This window comes from Eucalyptus grandis, chromosome 11, assembly GCF_016545825.1.
Source record: "Eucalyptus grandis isolate ANBG69807.140 chromosome 11, ASM1654582v1, whole genome shotgun sequence".
Lineage (NCBI taxonomy): Eukaryota > Viridiplantae > Streptophyta > Magnoliopsida > Myrtales > Myrtaceae > Eucalyptus > Eucalyptus grandis.
The window spans coordinates 44949801-44969409 of record NC_052622.1 but is presented as its reverse complement, the minus strand read 5'-3'; the positions used below and the strand labels follow the sequence as shown (position 1 = coordinate 44969409).

General features: G+C 36.3%; 4 protein-coding genes across 4 annotated transcripts; 1 reads left to right on the top strand and 3 right to left on the bottom strand.

Moving 5' to 3' along the window:
• Window positions 1-5000, bottom strand: LOC104431445 (NAC domain-containing protein 101-like). Its single transcript, XM_010044079.2, has 2 exons — window positions 4599-5000; window positions 1-291 (listed from the first exon to the last, which is right to left on the bottom strand). Exons 1-2 carry the CDS (start codon window positions 4998-5000, stop codon window positions 1-3), a joined length of 693 nt encoding a protein of 230 aa, XP_010042381.2.
• Window positions 5001-5440: 440 nt separating this feature from the next.
• On the top strand, window positions 5441-5827 carry LOC104427941 (NAC domain-containing protein JA2-like). Its single transcript, XM_010040948.1, has one exon. The coding sequence runs from the start codon at window positions 5441-5443 to the stop codon at window positions 5825-5827; it is 387 nt and encodes a 128-aa protein (XP_010039250.1).
• Window positions 5828-11276: 5449 nt separating this feature from the next.
• On the bottom strand, window positions 11277-12686 carry LOC104452258 (NAC domain-containing protein JA2L). The gene is made up of 2 exons (XM_010066754.2): window positions 12288-12686; window positions 11277-11723 (listed from the first exon to the last, which is right to left on the bottom strand). The coding sequence occupies exons 1-2, from the start codon at window positions 12684-12686 to the stop codon at window positions 11277-11279; spliced, it is 846 nt and encodes a 281-aa protein (XP_010065056.2).
• A 334-nt stretch (window positions 12687-13020) lies between these two features.
• On the bottom strand, window positions 13021-19375 carry LOC120289957. Its single transcript, XM_039305370.1, has 3 exons — window positions 18974-19375; window positions 14984-15253; window positions 13021-13317 (listed from the first exon to the last, which is right to left on the bottom strand). Exons 1-3 carry the CDS (start codon window positions 19373-19375, stop codon window positions 13021-13023), a joined length of 969 nt encoding a protein of 322 aa, XP_039161304.1.
• Window positions 19376-19609: the final 234 nt, after the last annotated feature.

The following is a 19609-nucleotide window of genomic DNA, read 5'->3' as shown; positions in this document are numbered from 1 at the left end:
TTACGGGTGCACAATCGTTGATGAGAAGACCAAATTGCAGTCGGAGATAATGCATTCTGATATGTCCCCAAAGTCGTGCCTGGATGGATCATCCCCGCCGTTGATCACGCGGCCCATCTGCCTCGAGCACCGCTCGACCGTTCGTTCCATCCACTTAACCGATATACCGACTTGGATTTGAACCCACGAATCCGGAGAGCCCAGCTGGTAACCCGAAGAAACGGCCCACGCCCGGATCCGAATAATGTCAAGAAACCCTTTCGCCGGAAAATATAGTTGAATGATGCTATTCTGGAGGATTATCACCATAGAATGTCAAAAACTGCTACCTGTTCATAATATTTTTTGTACGTCCTTTGCCAGTTATTTTCTGTTATTACTTACTCAAGGTTTGCCTCACCATTATTCATATACAATGGTTTTGTACCCTTTTTTTCTTTTCTTTTGGTTATTTTTGTTATATTTAAATATTAAAACTACGCCTTCATTTAATAATTTAACAAGTTAGAACAATTGATAGATGTCAAAAAATTTCCTATTATAGTATTAGAGCAGCAGGTCTGTTCCATGTTTGTCTTTTCTATTATATATTTTCACACTTGAGTCTTAAAGTCAAGTACATCCTATGTATGTTATATTTAAAAATCACTGCCTAAAAAACCCCAAACTGGTATATCTATGACAAATTTACCAAAAATTATTTTTTTGACCACCAAAAATCCCAAACTGGTACATATGTGACATATCTACCCTCCGTTAGCTTCCGTTCGATTTTTCCGTTAATTTTGCTGACGTGGTTGCTGACGTGGCAAGCCATATGAAAATTCATAAGTTTAATACCATTAAAAACCCCAAACTGGTATATTTATGACAAATTTACCCCAAACTGGTATATTTATGACAAATTTACCTCAAGCTGATATATTTACGACAAATTTACTCTAATTAATTTTTTCGATCATAAAAAACCTAAATTGGTACACGTGCGGCACATTTACCATCTTTCAATTTTCCCAAATTTGATTGAGTTGTGATGTCCAATCAATTTTATTTTCTGGATTACTCTAACATTGCCTCCATATCATTAATACTTAATTTTTTTTCTTTTTATTGGAATCATTATTAGAAAATATTCAAAGACTACCGAATGTGCACTTCATTCTTGTGCCGAGAGGATGCCAATTAATTAAAAGATGGACAGATCGCTTGCGCACATATACAAAAGAAGTGCACATATTGTGATTGCTTCACTCGTTTTTGGTTTGTGACAAACTTGGCTTTATGTTTATATGTCTCAGCCCCACATGGTTTACTACTTGTCCGCAATCTGTTTGTACGCTTACATATTACTCTTACTTTGCTGGTCCTTATTAGTGTTACGTAGTCTTTCCTACCTTGAATCGTAAGTGTCAAAATTTTAACATGGAACTTGCATGTGAATGGTATGAGTGACTCGTACATCACATGCTCGTTGAAATGCCGGAATCAAAATCACTTATGTTTGTCGCTAATTTCAGGTGTGCTTTGAGTGTGATTCTTTTGTATATGTGCGCAATCGATTTGTCCATCTTTTAGTTAATGGGCATCTTCCCGGCACAAGAATGAAGTGCACATTTGGTAGCCTTTGAATAGTTTTGTAATAATGATTCCAATAAAAAAAATCAAGTATTAATGATATGAAGGCAATGTTAGAGTAATCCAGAAAATAAAATTGATTGGACATCACAACTCAATCAAATTTGGGAAAATTGAAAGATGGTAAATGTGCCGCACGTGTACCAATTTAGGTTTTTTATGATCGAAAAAATTAATTTAGAGTAAATTTGTCGTAAATATATCAGCTTGGGGTAAATTTGTCATAAATATAACAGTTTGGGGTAAATTTGTCATAAATATACCAGTTTGGGGTTTTTAATGGTATTAAACTTATGAATTTCCACATGGCTTGCCACGTCAGCAACCATGTCAGCAAAATTAACGGAAAAATCGAATGGAAGCTAACAGAGGGTAGATCTGTCACATATGTACCTATTTGGGGTTTTTGGTTGTCAACAAAATAATTTGGGGTAAATTTGTCACGGGTGTACCAGTTTAGGGTTTTTTAAGGTATTAACCCTATATTTAAAAATCATTTTCATCTTTCATTATATTAAATTAAATTTATTATATTCATATACAACTTAAACTTCTAACTAATATCACAAAATCTTTAAAATTTTACCATTATATTAAATTTATAATATACATCCTATGTCGTGATAATCTCGTGATGCTATACTATATGTAAGTACCTTTGAAAGAAGCATGACAAAGGTCTATGCGCCTCCATCTTCATCATTCGAAGCCGTTGATGCTTAAGACAATAATCATAGCATCACAAATGATAAATGTTATCGGGCGATGCTTAAGACAATAATCATAGTTAAAATGCATCGATGAAAGCCCTAATTTAACTTAACAATCAGGAAGTGGTTCACAAATGCTTCGTCAAGAAAATAAAAATTATTAGTTTTTTTTGAAATTTCAATGTACATATGAATTAATATTTTTGTATATGAAATAAAATTGCATTATATTGGAGATGGATGTGGATATGCAAACACTAACCGTTTTTAGTGGTTGGAGATATTGGAGAGAGTACGTATACGTTCTTTTGATATATAATAGATTTAGAAGATCCGAGGAAGAAAAATGTGGGCAAACACTATATACAAAGTATAATATTATAATATTTTTTTGATCTCTAACTACAAGTAAGGCTTCATTTATTTTATAGAAAATAAATAATTTAAAAAATAATTTCCAAAAAATGATCGCTTGTTGTCGTTTGAAATAATTAGCAAATGAAAGATATTTTCATCATCAATAATAATTTATATCTAAATAAATTTTTGGATGACGAAAATATTTTTCATTCATTAATTTTTGTAGGAATTGAAGGATGGACTTGTCCGTTAGTTATGCATTTAGTGAAAAATTTGCATGGGACATTCTCCAATCAGTAGAAGTTGTTATGGCGTACTAGGAAACACCACTTCTGTGTAAAGTAAATGAAAACGGAATGGCGTGCTATTCTTGGACGATAGTTATCCCAATATCTTTGTCATTCAATCTGCGTCTATCTTGATTCTTGAATCTAGTCTCTTTTATCTTATTTATTTATTTATATATCGATAAGCATGTACGGATCATTTTATTAGTCTTAAGTTAAATTAGGGATTTCCAAATTACATTTTAACTCTTTGTATATATAAGAAAGCTCAACATATATAATGTAATAATGCATATATAATATGATGCTTGCTGACTAGGTAATTTGCCTTTTTATATGAGAGCTCTTAATGAAATTCGATTATACAACATAGAAAAACATATTATTTAATGACAATGTAGAAGGGAGAACTAATGACAATGGAGTGGGATACTCCTCACTTTAAACAGCATTTAAACACGTAACTGAGATTGGGATTTGATGAAAAATATTAGCACATATTAATGTGGCAAAATCACAACGTCTTACATACGTTGATTTTAAGAGACAATTTGGTTCATATAATGCATTGCACTACTATGGGGCCAAACTTTTATGTGGTAGCATTGGTTGTTGGAGGCAAGCCACCTAATACGACGCCGTCATTTGGGTCCTCGTAGACTTTTGTCTAATCAAAACTAATGTTGCTATATATCCATTGAAGGCCGTCACCATTGGTATCCTCTTCCATGATTGTGGATGCAAGTGAATTCGCGATTCCATTGGATGTTGCATTGTCCATGAAGCTTTGCTCGATTGGCCTAGTCGCCAAGTGTGGGTGAGATGCTAGAGCCCAGGCGTTCCCTTTTGAACCTATGTAGTCTTGTGGATGCCGCTCGACATGAGGACCTGAAAACAGTGACATTCTCTCTGATGGTTCCATGTTGATGTCTTCGCGACGTGCATCGATTTCGTTGTTGAAGTCGGAAGAATCCTTAAGCCAATGATTTTCTCTAATTCCGATAGGCGTGCTGAGAAATATTGTAGTGCCTTGTTTTCCACCGCTTTCTTCTCTTTTAAATCGGATTTTGCACATAACAATCTGCAGTTTATGTATTAAAGAAAATAACAAGGTGTAAAATAATTATGCTATTTTATCAAATAAAGCTATGGATAATGGATACTGAGTTAATTACATGAATGCACCGACCAAAAAAAAAAAAATTTCATGAATGCATTGCGATTAACGTGGCTTTCAAAGAACGAAAAAAAAGAAACAGGACACCTAGTAGGTTTTCCAGATTTTCTTTCACGATGAAACCCTAGATTATAAAGGCCACACTATTCGACTCATTACGGCACGATGGTCAACTCAACGTTATGAGAAAAACTCTAACCTGACAAATAGAATATATTTGATCATAGGAATATATTACGGTTCACATGGCTTTGAAAATTTGGCTTTCCAGATTTGTTAACATAATGAACCCTGGAATACATAACTTAAAATACCGACTTAGAGACATTCACACCATTCGTGGACTATCATCTCCTATGGTAGGAAATTAACTAGAAAACTTGAGGTATCAACAAATTAACAAAGTTAGAACAAGTGAATTCGACTCACCTCTTGGTTAGGCACGGAGTACTCATGCATAATCCAAGATCCTTTCTCGGTGTTTTGGCTATTGGAAGATGAGCCGTCTTTCACTTTAAAGTTCAAGTGTTTCTTTAGACCGATGACATTATTATGGCAATCTTTGACGTCACTGCTTTGTGCTCCCCTCCAGTATCCCGAACCTGCCGTTCTTTCCACTCTAGACTTCTTCATCTTGAGCTTGGTGAAGACGTACAAGCTTTCTTCCGCGTTCTTGTCGAAGAATTTCCATGGCTCCTTTTCATACACATCGAACTCGTGGATGCATTCTGGAAACACTACATCCCCCTTCACCTTAGGCGCAAGGCAATAGGAGATGGCTTGTTCGTCGGACGGACAAAATCGATATCCGATGGGAAGCGTATCCGCCATTCTTTCTCTCTCTCTCTCTTTTTTCTCTCAAGAACTATATGAAACTTTCCAATTCGTGACGATGGTCTTATATAGCTCTCTAATGACTTTCCTATTTTAGCTGGGGGCGATGGTACATTTATAAAATAAGCCAAATAACGTAAACGAAACCCGACGAGGAGGAGACGTAATTGCAGTTAGAGATATTGCACTTTATTTTTTATTCCCTAGTCGGATATGGATTGATCATCCCGGCCGTTGATCACGCGGTCCATCTGCCTCGAGCACCGCTCGACCGTTCATCCAATCCGCTAACCGATTTACCCGACTCGGATTTGAATCCGCAAATCCGGAGAGTCCAGCCGGTACCCCGAACCCGAAGAAAAGGCCCCCGCCCAGATCCAGAATATGCATTTAAGTGCATCGACATTGCCAAAAAGAATCACATGTACGCGCACAGAATGCGTTGTAATCCAGAATACAGAGTTCTTGAGAGAGGAGTGATGATGGAGAGAAAGAAGATAAAACCGATGGAAGGGTACCCGACCGGTTACCGGTTCTGCCCATCCGAGAACGACCTCTTCTTCCTTTACCTCTCGAAGAAGGTGGAAGGGGATTCGGAGGCCATTCCTCCTTTCATGCCCGAGGTCGACATATATGGGGATGACGATCCTTGGGAGATCTTCGATGCGGACTCACAGGAAAGTTTCCACGTCTTCACTAGGTTGAAGATCATCAAGTCTAGGGTGAAGAGGACCGCCGGTTCCGGGATTTGGAGCAACGGAAATAAGCGAACAATCGTGGACAGTCGAGGCGACACTGTCGGCTACTCACTTTCAAGTCATTGACCGGAAGGGAGAAGACGAAGAACGGACGTTGGACCATGCACGAGCACTCTATGAAGGGTCAAGAAGTATTTAGGTTTCTCAAATTTGATCTTCTATAGTTAATGGATTTAATAAACCCACTACATGATTTTTTTTTTTTTTTAAAGAATTTCAAGAAACCCTTTCCGCGGAAAGCATAGCTGAATGATTCATTCTTGAGGATTATTACCATGGAATGTGAAAAACTGCTACCTGTTCGTACTATTTTTTGTCATCCTTTGCAAGTTATTTTCTGTTACTAATTACTCAAGCTTTGCCACACAATTATTCATATAATGATTTTGTATCCCCTTTTAACTTTTCTTTAGGTTATTTTTGTTATATTTAAATAGTTAAACTATGCTTTCATATGGTACTTCAACATTTTAGAATAGTTAAATGTCATCTTTCCTATTTTGATCTTTCCTATTTCGATATTAAAGCAAGAGATTCGGATCCTATCTGATTTTTGTATTATATAATTTCACATTTGAGTCTTAAGTCAAGTACAACCTACGTGTGTTAAATTTAAATATTACTTTCATCTTTCAAATTAATATATTAAATTTATTTATTTCATCTAATAATTTAAATTTCTAAGTCATACCGTAGAATATTTTCAATTAAGATTTCAACGCTTTTTTTTTTCCTATTTATCTGTTGCCGCCATCAGTGTTAGGCATTGTTCTTCTCTGTTATTTCAATCTTTGTCACAACTATAATCATATTACAATTCTTCGTTAATATCTTTCCTCCCCTAACTTTTGTTTAATGTAATTTCTCTATTTCTGTCTATATCTCAAAGACCTTTTCTCACTTTTATCTTCCTTGCACAGTTAGTCGTGTGTGCAATCACCAACCTCGAAATGGCGGAGAAGAGGGGCTCGGAAGTGACAATGTTCGGGTTGACCGAAGAACATCGCCGAGGAAAAAAGGTAAAACAAATGGAAAATTCTATTTAACCTCGACATTGTGAATTTAGCGCTGTGGGATTACCCCATCAACGTTAACAACGTAACCCATCATCAAATGTGGAACGTACCGCCAATGCCTATGTCTATGGTTAGTAGCACCCCCATCGAACCAAGTCCGGAATAAACCGATGCATCAATCCTGAAACAAGATCATTCATCATGATTATCCCGTGACGGCACCCATGATAACCTTCGAAGGTAGCATGACGAAGGTCTATGCACCTCCGTCTTCATCATTCCAAGCTGCTGATACAAGACAATAATCATGACAGCATCGGTAACAAAAATTATCCAATGACCCATTACGAGAAAGCTTTCGATGAAAGCACAACAGAGGTCGATATGCCTCCATCATCGTGGACACGAGCTGTTGATGCTCCAGACGATAACCATAACAATGTCGATTTTTATGGCTTAACCCTGATGGCGGCGGCAAGGGCATCAACTCCAGCGCAACCGTGGACGACCGGGCCAGAATTAACACTATCTGATCCATATGGTGTTTAAGATTTTGATCATCAAGTGTGAGTTTCTCATGGAAGTACAAACTTTAGGTTTTAGATAATCAGTTACGTAATATTTTTTTCCGACTGGGCGGTGATGTGAAGAAGATGGTTTGCAAGTTATCCTTATAAGACTGTATACTCAATTATCAAATTGTTTCTGATTAACTTTTTGTTATTACAATCTAATAGAAAACCCGAATCAGACAATATATTCGGTATATATGCTTAAACTACGGTGGTCCTGCGGGATATTTTGTCACGGGAAAAAATAAGTGGGTTAACATGTATGATTAACCAAGTATATAGATATTTTTAGGCTTATGGTCCTTTTATGATAATTAATATGATTTAATTTGGTGATTTGATCGAATTCAATTCTAATTCTATAAAACCGAATTAATTAAGGACTGAGTGAATGGCACGATCTACATATGTACCTCCAATTATTATTCTAGTTAACGGTTTTCAATCTGGTTTGTTTGCAAATTAAACTATTTTATATATAAAATGGATATCCAAAATTTGAAACTGAAGTCTTGACTAACTCCGTGGATGCTTGTCCTTTTGTGTGAATTGCTTAAGCCTTCAATCATAGGTCGGTATCGTGGCCCTTAAAATTACTAACTCCATCTATGAACCGTCTCGTGATTTTTAGCTTAGGTTAAATTAGGCCTCTCTTTAGTATTCTAATCTTAAGTTTTGACTTTTTTATAATTTTTGAGGAATATACATATTCAGTTTAATTTAATCCGAGAGATACTTAAAACATTTTAAAATACTCAATTTAATATTTGAGAAACGTCATAAACTTTTTGCTAACTTGAATGCTTCAATTAATGTGTCATCTTCTGATTCTGAGTGGAATGTGAACCTTTCATTTGATTTGAAGATAGTCAAATGCCCAATGAAAAATTGGGTTGCGTGTGAAGTTTTTTTGGCTTCATTCGTCGATCAATGATAACCTTTTACACTTCATTTAACTCCCAACTTTCACTAAATGTTGTTAGTACCCACCTTAACATTTTCCAAAAATAGAAGAGAACATCGTTGCATTGATGGGGAGGAATTGTTGCGATAAATTATGATTAGTTGATCACTTTCATTCGATTGAGTTTTATGTTTTTATGGGAAAATATGCGTATTACTTGAGAGATTTCAATCCTGTGATATGGACTAAATACAATTTATTCAGGAAAGAAAACACAACAAGTAGCATTCAAAACGGAAAACATAGAAAGATTTCATTAACTAGTTGCAATTTCATCTTTATAAATTTCATCTTCCTTGAAGATTGGAGAGTTTTAGTAGTAATTAGAGAGAAGGTGGGACCCTCAATCTTCTTGTTGTCTGCCCATCGCTATGTCGATTTTGAAATTAGGGACAACACGTGTCATCAATTTTTCTATTTGAATGGTGGAGGTCAACAACGAAAATGTCTTAGTGGACGAAGAAAAGATAGATTTGCATTCACATCATCTTTCTTCAAGGAAAACCCCTTTTTGAGTCTTTCGTATATTATTCTTCTTTTAAAGTGCATACAACCTATAGAAAGTTCAACATCCATCCGAATCCAAACTCAACCTATAGAAAGTTCAACGTCCATCTGAATCCAAACTCCTATTCAAAATGCTTACATAATTTATACATAATTTATAGCGTAAAGTTTGCTGCACTACAAAAAATGAAACCATTTTTCTTATTCCAAAGACAATGCTTCAATATGTATAAACTTATCTCCGACATAATTAATCTTCATTAGTTAATTAGCCAAAAAAAATTGGATCCAAACTATTTAAACATGAAGACAGCTTGTGTGAATCCTTAAACATGATGAAGATGGCTTGACTTGACATATAGGATTTTTATGGTCATAATTATAGCTTCACGCTTATTTGAAGGGATTAAGCTTTATGAATGAGCATTCCGAGCTCAAACAAGAAGTAATTCTTCGTGTTTTATTCAACTCTATTAAGTTTTTTTTTGTCATCTCCATGCTTACGTTTTCTTTTAACAATTGGATTTTTTTCTATGGCACAACTACACATTGTGTCAGAATCCCTAATAAACCTTCCAAGCTTGTCTAACATTTTCTCTTAATGACCTATAAACTCATTAATTAGTTTTCATTTACGTCCACAAGCAAAGGCTTGAACTTAACTGAGTCATGAGATTAGCCAAATATTCCTATACAACTCACTCACTGATTTACCGACTAAGATTTATATAATATCAATGAATGTAAGAATCTATTATCACCACTACATGAGAATGGAGTAAAAATAAAATAAAGCTATTGAATTTTACATGTCTTAGTAAAAAGTAAATTTTAAACTTACCTATGATTCTTACATTAGCAGGAGTTGACATATTTTAATTACAAGTCAACCATACTTCTATATTAATAAAATTACGTTGTGTGGATGCTAAAAAGTTTGAATCCCATACTCTCTCAGACTTTTCATTAGAAAGACAAAATTACCTAGTCAACATCATCCATATAATACATAGACTATTATTGTTGTTGTTGTTATTATTTCTTTTTAGGTGGCTCAGATTTTATTAATGATAAGCTATTATGCATATAAAAAGTTTAAATAGTTAAAATGCATCGCCGAAAGCCCTATTCTAAATAATCAGGAAGTGGTTCATTCATGTTTTGTCAAGAAAGTAAAAATTCAAAGATTTTTTTTCTTGAAATTTCAATGGACATATCAATTAATATTTTTGTATATGAAATAAAATTGCATTATATTAGAGATGGATCTGGATATGCAAACACTAACCGTTTTAAATCGTTGGAGATGTTGGAGAGACTATGACGTTCTTTTGAAGTATAAGAGATTTAGAGGTTCCAAGGAAGTAAAATGCGGGCCAACACTACATGCAAAATATGATATTATAATGAGGGCGTTCTTCATTAAAATTAATATGTTCATTTAAATTATTTCCGATGTCTGACAACAAATAAACTTTTCATGGAAAAGGAAATGATTTCCCAAGACATTTTCCGAAAACTGACCACATTTGTTGTCGCTTAAAATATTTATCTAATGAAAAATATTTTCATTGTAATTTATATTTAAGTATGATTATAAACGATGAAAATATTTTTTATTCATTAATTTTTATTAGAGATATAAATGATCACTTTTAGGAAAATATTTTTCAAATAATTTCTTTTTCACGAAACTTACTCAACAATGCTCATGGAAGTGAGGTAATGCCCTTGTACGTCTGTAATATGTTTAAAGAAAAATTTGCATGTGAAATTCTCAAATCGACACAAGTTCTAAGGGCTCACTAGGAAATATCACTTTTTGGTGCGGTAAATGAAAATGGAATATCGTGCTATTCCTAGACAATAGCTATCTCAATATCTTTGTCATTCACTCCACATTTATCTTGATTCTTGAATCTAGTCTCTTTAATCATCTTCATTTATATGTTTCGATAAGGATGTAGAGATCACTTCATTATTCTCAAATAAAATTAGGGATTTCCAAATTGCATTTTAACTCTTGGTATATATGAAAAAGCTCAACATATATAATGTAATAGTGCATATATATTATAAATGCTTGCTAACTCGGTAAATTGCCTTTTTATATATGCGCCGTTAATGAAATTCGATCATGCAATATATAGCATAGAAAAAAATTTTGTTTGATGACAATATAGAATGGAGAACTAATGACAATGGAATGTGGTACCATTCACTTTAATCAATATATTAACATGTAAATGCAATTAGGATCCAACAAAAAATATTAGCACATATTAATGTGGCAAAATCACAACATCTTAAATTCATCAATTTTAAGAGAAATCCGGTCCTCACAATTTCTCCTAGACTCACTGAACGATTGCTTAAGTGCTTCCACTGGTAGCATCACTTGTTGGAGGCAAGTCACCTAGTACGACTCCATCTTTTGGGTCATTGTAAACGTTTATCTAATCAAAATTAATGTACTTATGTATCCATTGAGAGTCGTCACCATCGGTATCCTCTTCCATGATTGTGGATGTAGGTAAATTCACGATTCCATTGGATGTCGCATCATCCATGAAGCTTTGCTCGATTGGCCTTCCTACATTGATGAAATCCTCAATATCTGACGCAGAGATCGCCAAGCGCGGGTGAGACTCCAAAGCCAAAATGTCCTCCTTTGAACCTGTGCGATCCAATGGATTCCACTCGACATGAGGACCCGAAAACAATGACATTGTCTTCGATGGTTCCATGTTGATGTCTTGGTGAGGCACATCGATTTTGTTGTTGAAGTCGGAAGAATCCTTAAGCCAATGATTTTCTGGAATTCTGATTGGCACGCTTAGACACAGTGTAGTGCCTTGTTTTCCACCGCCTTCTTTTTTAAATCGGATTTTGCACATAACAATCTGCAATTTACATATAAAAGGAAACACTAGGATGTTAAGAAAAATTATGATTTTTTTTTTTGCTTTACCAAGTAAAGTTGTGGAGAATAGAACCCAAGTTGATTACATGACTGCATTGTGGATAACGCGGCTTTCAAAGAGTGAGAAAAAGAAAAAAGATTACTAGTTGGCTTTCCAGATTTTCTTAATCCGTGAAAATCAAGAATAGAAAGGCGGCACTTATTCAAATCGCCATGGGCACGATGGTGGATGCAATATTATGAGAAAAACACTAGCATGACAAACGGTAGAATATATTATGGTTCACATTACTCCCAAATTTAATTTGAAAAGAAATTAAATTTGGCTTTCCAGATTTATGAACATATTGAACTCTAGAATAAATAACGCAAAATAACGAGTTTGCTATAATCAGTAAAATCCCAGCAACTTTCCCAGGTTTATTAGAGATACTCACACCGTATGTAGACCATCATCTCTTACGGTAGAAACTTAACTTGAAAACTTGAGGTAGACGCACATGGCAACAAATTAACAAAGTTAGAATGAGAGAATTCAACTCACTTCTTGGTTAGGCATGGAGTACTCGTGCATAATCCAAGATCCTTTCTCGGCGTTTTGGCTGTCGAAAGAGGAACCATCTTTCACTTTAAAGTTCAAGTGCTTCTTTTGACCGATGATGCCATGACAAACTTTGAAGTCGGTGCTTTTCGCCCCCTTCCAGTATCCCGAACCCGCCGTTCTTTCCACTCTAGACTTCTTCATCTTGAGCTTGGTGAAGACGTACAAGCTTTTTTCTGCGTTCTCGTTGAAGAACTTCCATGGCTCCTTTTCATACACATCGAACTCGCGGATGAATTCAGGAAACACTACATGCCCCTGCACCTTAGGCGCAAGGCAATAGGAGAAGACTTCTTCGTCGGACGGGCAAAATCGGTATCCGAGGGGAAGCGTATCCGCCATTCTTCCTCTCTCTCTCTCTTTTTCTCTGTCAAGAACTATCTGAGACTTTTCCAATCATGACGATGGTCTTATATAGCTCTCTAATGACTTTCCTGTTTTAGCTAGGGCGGTGGTACATTTATAAAATAAGCCAAATAACGTAAACCAAACCCGACGAGGAGGAGACGTTATTGCATTTTATTTTTTATTCCCTAGTCGGATATGGATTGATCATCCCGGCCGTTGATCACGCGGTCCATCTTCCTCGAGCACCGCTTGACCGTTCGTCCAATCCGCTAACCGATTTACCCGACTCGGATTTGAACCGCGAATCCGGAGAGTCCAGCTGGTACCCCTAACCCAAAGAAAAGGCCCAAGCCCAGATCCGGAGGAGCCCAGCCCGCTTGCCGCGTCCTGCAAGACAGTTCAAAATTCTTTGCTCGACGCGAATTTCCAACGACGCCCCTCGAGAGCCGGCGGCGATTCTCTCGAACGGCCCGAAACCGGGGGAGGGCAAAACCGTGAAAGCGGGATCACATCTCTTCCCCGGCACTTTCCCTCGATTCGCTTCACACATTTTCCCGCACTTTCCCCTACAAATTCGAAATCCCCCGAATCCGTTTTCCAGCAAGCTTTCCGCGAAGCGAAATCTCTGTCAATATGAACACCCCCCTGATATGGTGAGAATCTCTGCTCATCCGTAGAGACGCGTCTCCGTCGATCCGTGAATTTGCTTCGCTCGGCTCTCGTTGTGCGGAGATGAGGAATGGCATTCCTTTCTGAGATCCCGCGTGTGGATTTTCGGTCCGGACTTGCGGGGTTGTCGTGGCGTCCATGTGCATGCGGTGCCTGATTGGTGCTGCTTGGGAAGGGATGGAACGGAGGGAGGCGAATGCGAGCTTCCTTTCTAGGTTTTTTTTCTGAGGCTGGATGGATGAATGGAAGCGGTGTGGAAATGGTCTTGAGTAGTTGAGCCTGGAATTTCGATTCGGGTGTCATGCGCGGTTGCTGGTCGTTTTAGTTTTTATGGAGAAGACAGTCTCTTCGGTTGTTGTCGTGCTTAGTCTAGCGTTCCGCTTTGGAGGGCTTCTGCTAGTGAGGTCCTAGCTCTAGTGAGGTCATCAGATCTGTCTGTAATTGCTTTCGCATCATGTTTCTTCGAGGAAAACCCCTTTTTGAATCTTTAGTATTCTTCTTTTAATGTGCATACAACCTAAATAAAGTTCAACATCCATCCAAATCCAAAGTCTCATTCAAAATGCTTACACAATTAAGAGCGTAAAATTTGTTGCACTACAAAAATGCAATCATTTTTCTTATTCCAAAAAAAATGCTCCAATGTGTATCCTCATGTGCAACATATTTAATCTTCATTAGTTGATTAGCCAAATATATATAGATCCAAATTATTTAAACATGAAGACAGCTTGTCTTAACTGAAGTCCTCCAACAAGATGAAGATGGCTTGACTGATCTGGCGTGACTTAGATTTGATCCGAGATAGTCATATGTGATATTTATGGTCATAATTATATCTTCCCGCTTATTTGAAAGGGTCAAGTTTATGAATGAGCACTCGAGCTTAAAAAAGAAATCAATCTCTCGTGTATTGATTCACTCTGTTAAGTTTTTTGTCATCTCCATGCTTTCGTTTTCTTTAAACATTTAAATGTTTTTCTATGACAGTACTGCACATTGTGTCAGAACCTCTAATAAACCTTTGAAACTCATCTAAAATTTTCTCTTTATCACATATAAAATCATTAATTTGTTTTGGGTCAAGTCCACCTATAAAGACTCGGATTTAATTGATTCATGAGATTAGTAGAGGGTTCCTTTACAATTCACCAGTTGATTTATTAACTAAGATTGAACAGAAGCATCTATTGTCCTCTCTACATGAGAATGAAGATAAGAATGAATTAAAAGACAAAAAAAATACATAAATAAAGAATTTATTGAAATTTATACGTCTAGTGAAAAGTAAATTTGACAACTTATTCATAATTCTTACATCGACAAGAGTTGGGACAAAATATACTAAGGTAGCGCATGAGAACGTTTCTATTTCTTATGGTTTTTGTTTTTTTGTTCCTCGGAATAAAAAAAGAACATAAACCCGTTTGGTAATGCTAAGTTGTTTTTCTATTCCCGAGAATAGAAAGTTAGCCCGGGAATAGAAAGTTAGCCCGGGAATAGATTTAGAGTAAAAACGACAAGCAAAAAAAAAAAGGTTGCTTTTTGTTCCCGGAAATAATTTTTAGAAATAAGCTAATTGTTTTTATTATTATTAATTTTCTTTTATTTCTCTTTCTTGCCGCGGCCACCGTCAACCGCTCGGAGTCATCGCTGGCCACCACTGACGCCGCCACTGCCGGCCATCGATCACAGTGACCGTCGGTCGCAATTGCTGCCGTTGTCGGTCTCCGGCCGTCGTCGCCCACCACTTGTCGCCCGCCACCGCCGCTGCCGCAAGCCCATTGGCCACCCCCTCCCATGGCCGCCTTCGACGGCCGATGGGCTTGCGGCGCGGTCGGCGGTGATGGTCGGCGGCCGGTAGTCGTGCAGCGGCGGGCGGGCGGCGGCGGCTGCAATCCATGAGCAAGAATAAAAAATGAATAAATACAAAAAGAAATTGTTACGTTACCAAACGCATTTCTATTCTTTTTCTATTCCAAGAATATAAATTTTGTATAGTTACCAAACGGGTTCTTTTACTCATAAATTGTTTCCTGGAATAGAAATAGAAAATAACTATTTCTAAAAGAAAAACCTTTCCCCTAGCCAAGAAGCGTTATCATTCACATCTTGAGAGTGCCAAAATTTGGCACAAGTAGACACTTTAGTGTCAAAAGTTCGAAAATGCATACTTAAATGTTTTTTTTTTTAATTTTAAATTGGGATACTTAAGTGCCAATTTCGACAAGGACTTCTGTAAATTTAACTTAGCATTATTTTAAAAGTGAATTGGTCTGCATGACTTTCCAGAATTGCCCACTTAATAATGAATGTGCAAAACAATGTGATTTTGTCCCAAAATCAATTTTTAATAAAAATATTAATTAAATTAAATTAAAAGACTATTTTTTAATTTTTTTTTAAAAGATGTAGTAGTGTTTGGTTAGGGTTTTGGAAGCCCTTGTTGTCGCCCCCTCCTCCCCGCCATCACCAAAAAGGGCTTGCAATGATGGGGTGAGGGTTAGCTAGGGTCATCGGGCCCTAAGGAAAGGTTGTGCGACCCTAGCCAACCACTGACGAGGGCCTACTAGCCCTCGTCCAAATCTGGGGTAAGGGTTGCGACCCTCCCCTAGATCCAACGAAGGTTGCTAGCCCATGCCTAGTTGGGCCAAGGGTCGTCTGTTGCTGGCTATGGCGGTTCTGTGGGAGCTAGCTAGCCTTGGCTTGACTGGGCAAGAGTTAGTAGGCTCTCACTAGTGGTTGGCTAGGGTCATCGGGCATTGTCGCCAGCTCTTTTCAATAATGATGGGCGGTGGCAACGAGGGCTTCCATAACCCTCGCTAAACCTACTGCTCACCTTTTTTCTTTAAAATAACATAGTTTTAAAAATTATTTTTAATTAATGTTTATATTAAATATTAATTTTAGGGGATTTGGTTGATGTGGACAATTTTTTTTTTTGAAAAAAATTGCCATGTGGGAATTGTTTTTTAAAGAATTGCCATGTGGATGATTTTTTTTTTTTTTTAAAGATTGCCATGATGGTGAAAGAAGTCACTAGAACATGTCATGTTAGCCGTTTGGCCAGAATTTCTTACAATTAGTATTTAAGTGTTCTATTATTCTCCAATTTTGGTACTTAAGGGTACCTTTTGAAACTTTTGATATTTATGTGTCATCTCGTATCAAATTTTGGCACTTGTAGTGTCTGCACCTCACAAGAGTTGACATGGTTTCATTACTAGTCAACCATTCTTCTATATTAATAAAGCTACGATGTATTGCTAAATAAGTTTGAATCCCATACTCACTAAGAGTTTCAAATGCACAATACCTAGTCAGCATCAACTATATTGTACATACCCTATTATTATGATTATTTTTACGAGGCTTAGATTTGATTAATTATGAGCTTTTTTATGCACATAAAGTTAAAATAGTTAAAATGCATCGATGAAAGCCCTAGTTTAACTTAACAATCAGGAAGTGGTTCACAAATGCTTCGTCAAGAAAGTAAAAGTTAAATATATTTTTTTAAATTTCAATGTACATATGAATTAATATTTTTGTATATGAAATAAAATTGCATTATATTGGAGATGGATGTGGATATGCAAACACTAACCGTTTTTAGTGGTTGGAGATATTGGAGAGAGTATGTATGACGTTCTTTTGAAGTATAATAGATTTAGAAGATCCGAGGAAGAAAAATGTGTGCCAACACTATATACAAAGTATAATATTATAACATTTTTTTGATCTCTAACTATAAGTAAGGCTTCGTTTATTTTATAGAAAATAAATAATTTAAAAAATACTTTCCAAAAAATGATCGCTTGTTGTCATTTGAAATAGTTAGGCAATGAAATATATTTTCATCATCAACAATAATTTATATCAAAATAAATTTGTGGATGATAAAAATATATTTCATTCCTTAATTTTTGAAAGAATTGAAGGATGGACTTGTATGTTAGTTATAGATTCAGCGAAAAATTTGCATGGGACATTCTCCAATCAGTAGAAGTTGTTAAGGCATACTAGGAAACACCACTTCTGTGTAAAAGTAAATGAAAATGGAATGACATGCTATTCTTGGATGATAGTTATCCCAATATCTTTGTCATTCAATCTGCGTCTATCTTGATTCTTGAATCTAGTCTCTTTTATCTTATTTATTTATTTATATATCGATAAGCATGTATGGATCATTTTATTAGTCTTAAGTTAAATTAGGGATTTCCATATTACATTTTAACTCTTTGTATATATAAGAAAGCTCAACATATATAATGTAATAATGCATATATAATATGATGCTTGCTGACTAGGTAATTTGCCTTTTTATATGAGAGCTCTTAATGAAATTCGATTATGCAACATAGAAAAACATATTATTTGATGACAATGGAGAATGGAGAACTAATGACAATGGAATGGGATACTCCTCACTTTAAACAACATTTAAACACGTAACTGAGATTGGGATTTGATGAAAAATATTAGCACATATTAATGTGGCAAAATCACAATGTCTTACATACATTGATTTTAAGAGACAATTTGGTTCATATAATGCATTGCACTACTATGGGGCCAAACTTTTATGTGGTAGCATTGGTTGTTGGAGGCAAGCCACCTAATACGACGCCGTCATTTGGGTCCTCGTAGACTTTTGTCTAATCAAAACTAATGTTGCTATATATCCATTGAAGGCCGTCACCATTGGTATTCTCTTCCATGATTGTGGATGCAAGTGAATTCGCGATTCCATTGGATGTTGCATTTTCCATGAAGCTTTGCTCGATTGGCCTACTCGCCAAGTGTGGGTGAGATGCTAGAGCCCAGGCGTTCCCTTTTGAACCTATGCAGTCCTGTGGATGCCACTCAACATGAGGACCCGAAAACAGTGACATTCTCTCTGATGGTTCCATGTTGATGTCTTCGCGACGTGCATTGATTTCGTTGTTGAAGTTGGAAGAATCCTTAAGCCAATGATTTTCTCTAATTCCGGTAGGCATGCTGAGATATATTGTAGTGCCTTGTTTTCCGCCGCTTTCTTCTCTTTTAAATCGGATTTTGCACATAACAATCTGCAATTTACGTATTAAAGAAAATAATAAGGTGTAAAAAAATTGTGCTATTTTATCAAATAAAGCTATGGATAATAGATACTAAGTTAATTACATGAATGCACCGACCAAATATATATATATATATATATATATATATATCATGAATGCATTGTGATTAACGTGGCTTTCAAAGAACGGAAAAAAAGAAACAGGACACCTAGTAGGTTTTCTAGATTTTCTTTCATGATGAAACCCTAGATTATAAAGGCCACACTATTTGACTCATTACGGCACGATGGTCAACTCAATATTATGAGAAAAACTCTGACCTGATAAATAGAATATATTTGATCATAGGAATATATTACAGTTTACATGGCTTTCAAAATTTGGCTTTCCAGATTTGTTAACATAAGGAACTCTGGAATACATAACTTAATATAACGACTTAGAGACATTCACACCATACGTGGACTATCATCTCTTACGGTAGAAAATTAACTAGAAAACTTGAGGTATCAACAAATTAACAAAGAACAAGTGAATTCGACTCACCTCTTGGTTAGGCACGGAGTACTCATGCATAATCCAAGATCCTTTCTCGGTGTTTTGGCTATTGGAAGATGAGCCGTCTTTCACTTTAAAGTTCAAGTGTTTCTTTAGACCGATGACATTATCATGGCAATCTTTGACGTCACTGCTTTGTGCTCCCCTCCAGTATCCCGAACCTGCCGTTCTTTCCACTCTAGACTTCTTCATCTTGAGCTTGGTGAAGACGTACAAGCTTTCTTCCGCGTTCTTGTCGAAGAATTTCCATGGCTCCTTTTCATACACATCGAACTCGTGGATCAATTCTGGAAACACTACATCCCCCTTCACCTTCGGTGCAAGGCAATAGGAGATGGCTTGTTCGTCGGACGGACAAAATCGATATCCGATGGGAAGTGTATCCGCCATTCTTCCTCTCTGTCTCTGTTTTTCTCTCTCAAGAACTATATGAAACTTTCCAATTCGTGACGATGGTCTTATATAGCTCTCTAATGACTTTCCTGTTTTAGCTAGGGCGGTGGTACATTTATAAAATAAGCCAAATAACGTAAACCAAACCCGACGAGGAGGATGCGTAATTGCAGCTGGAGATATTGCATTTTATTTTTTATTCCCTAGTCGGATTTGGATTGATCATCCCGG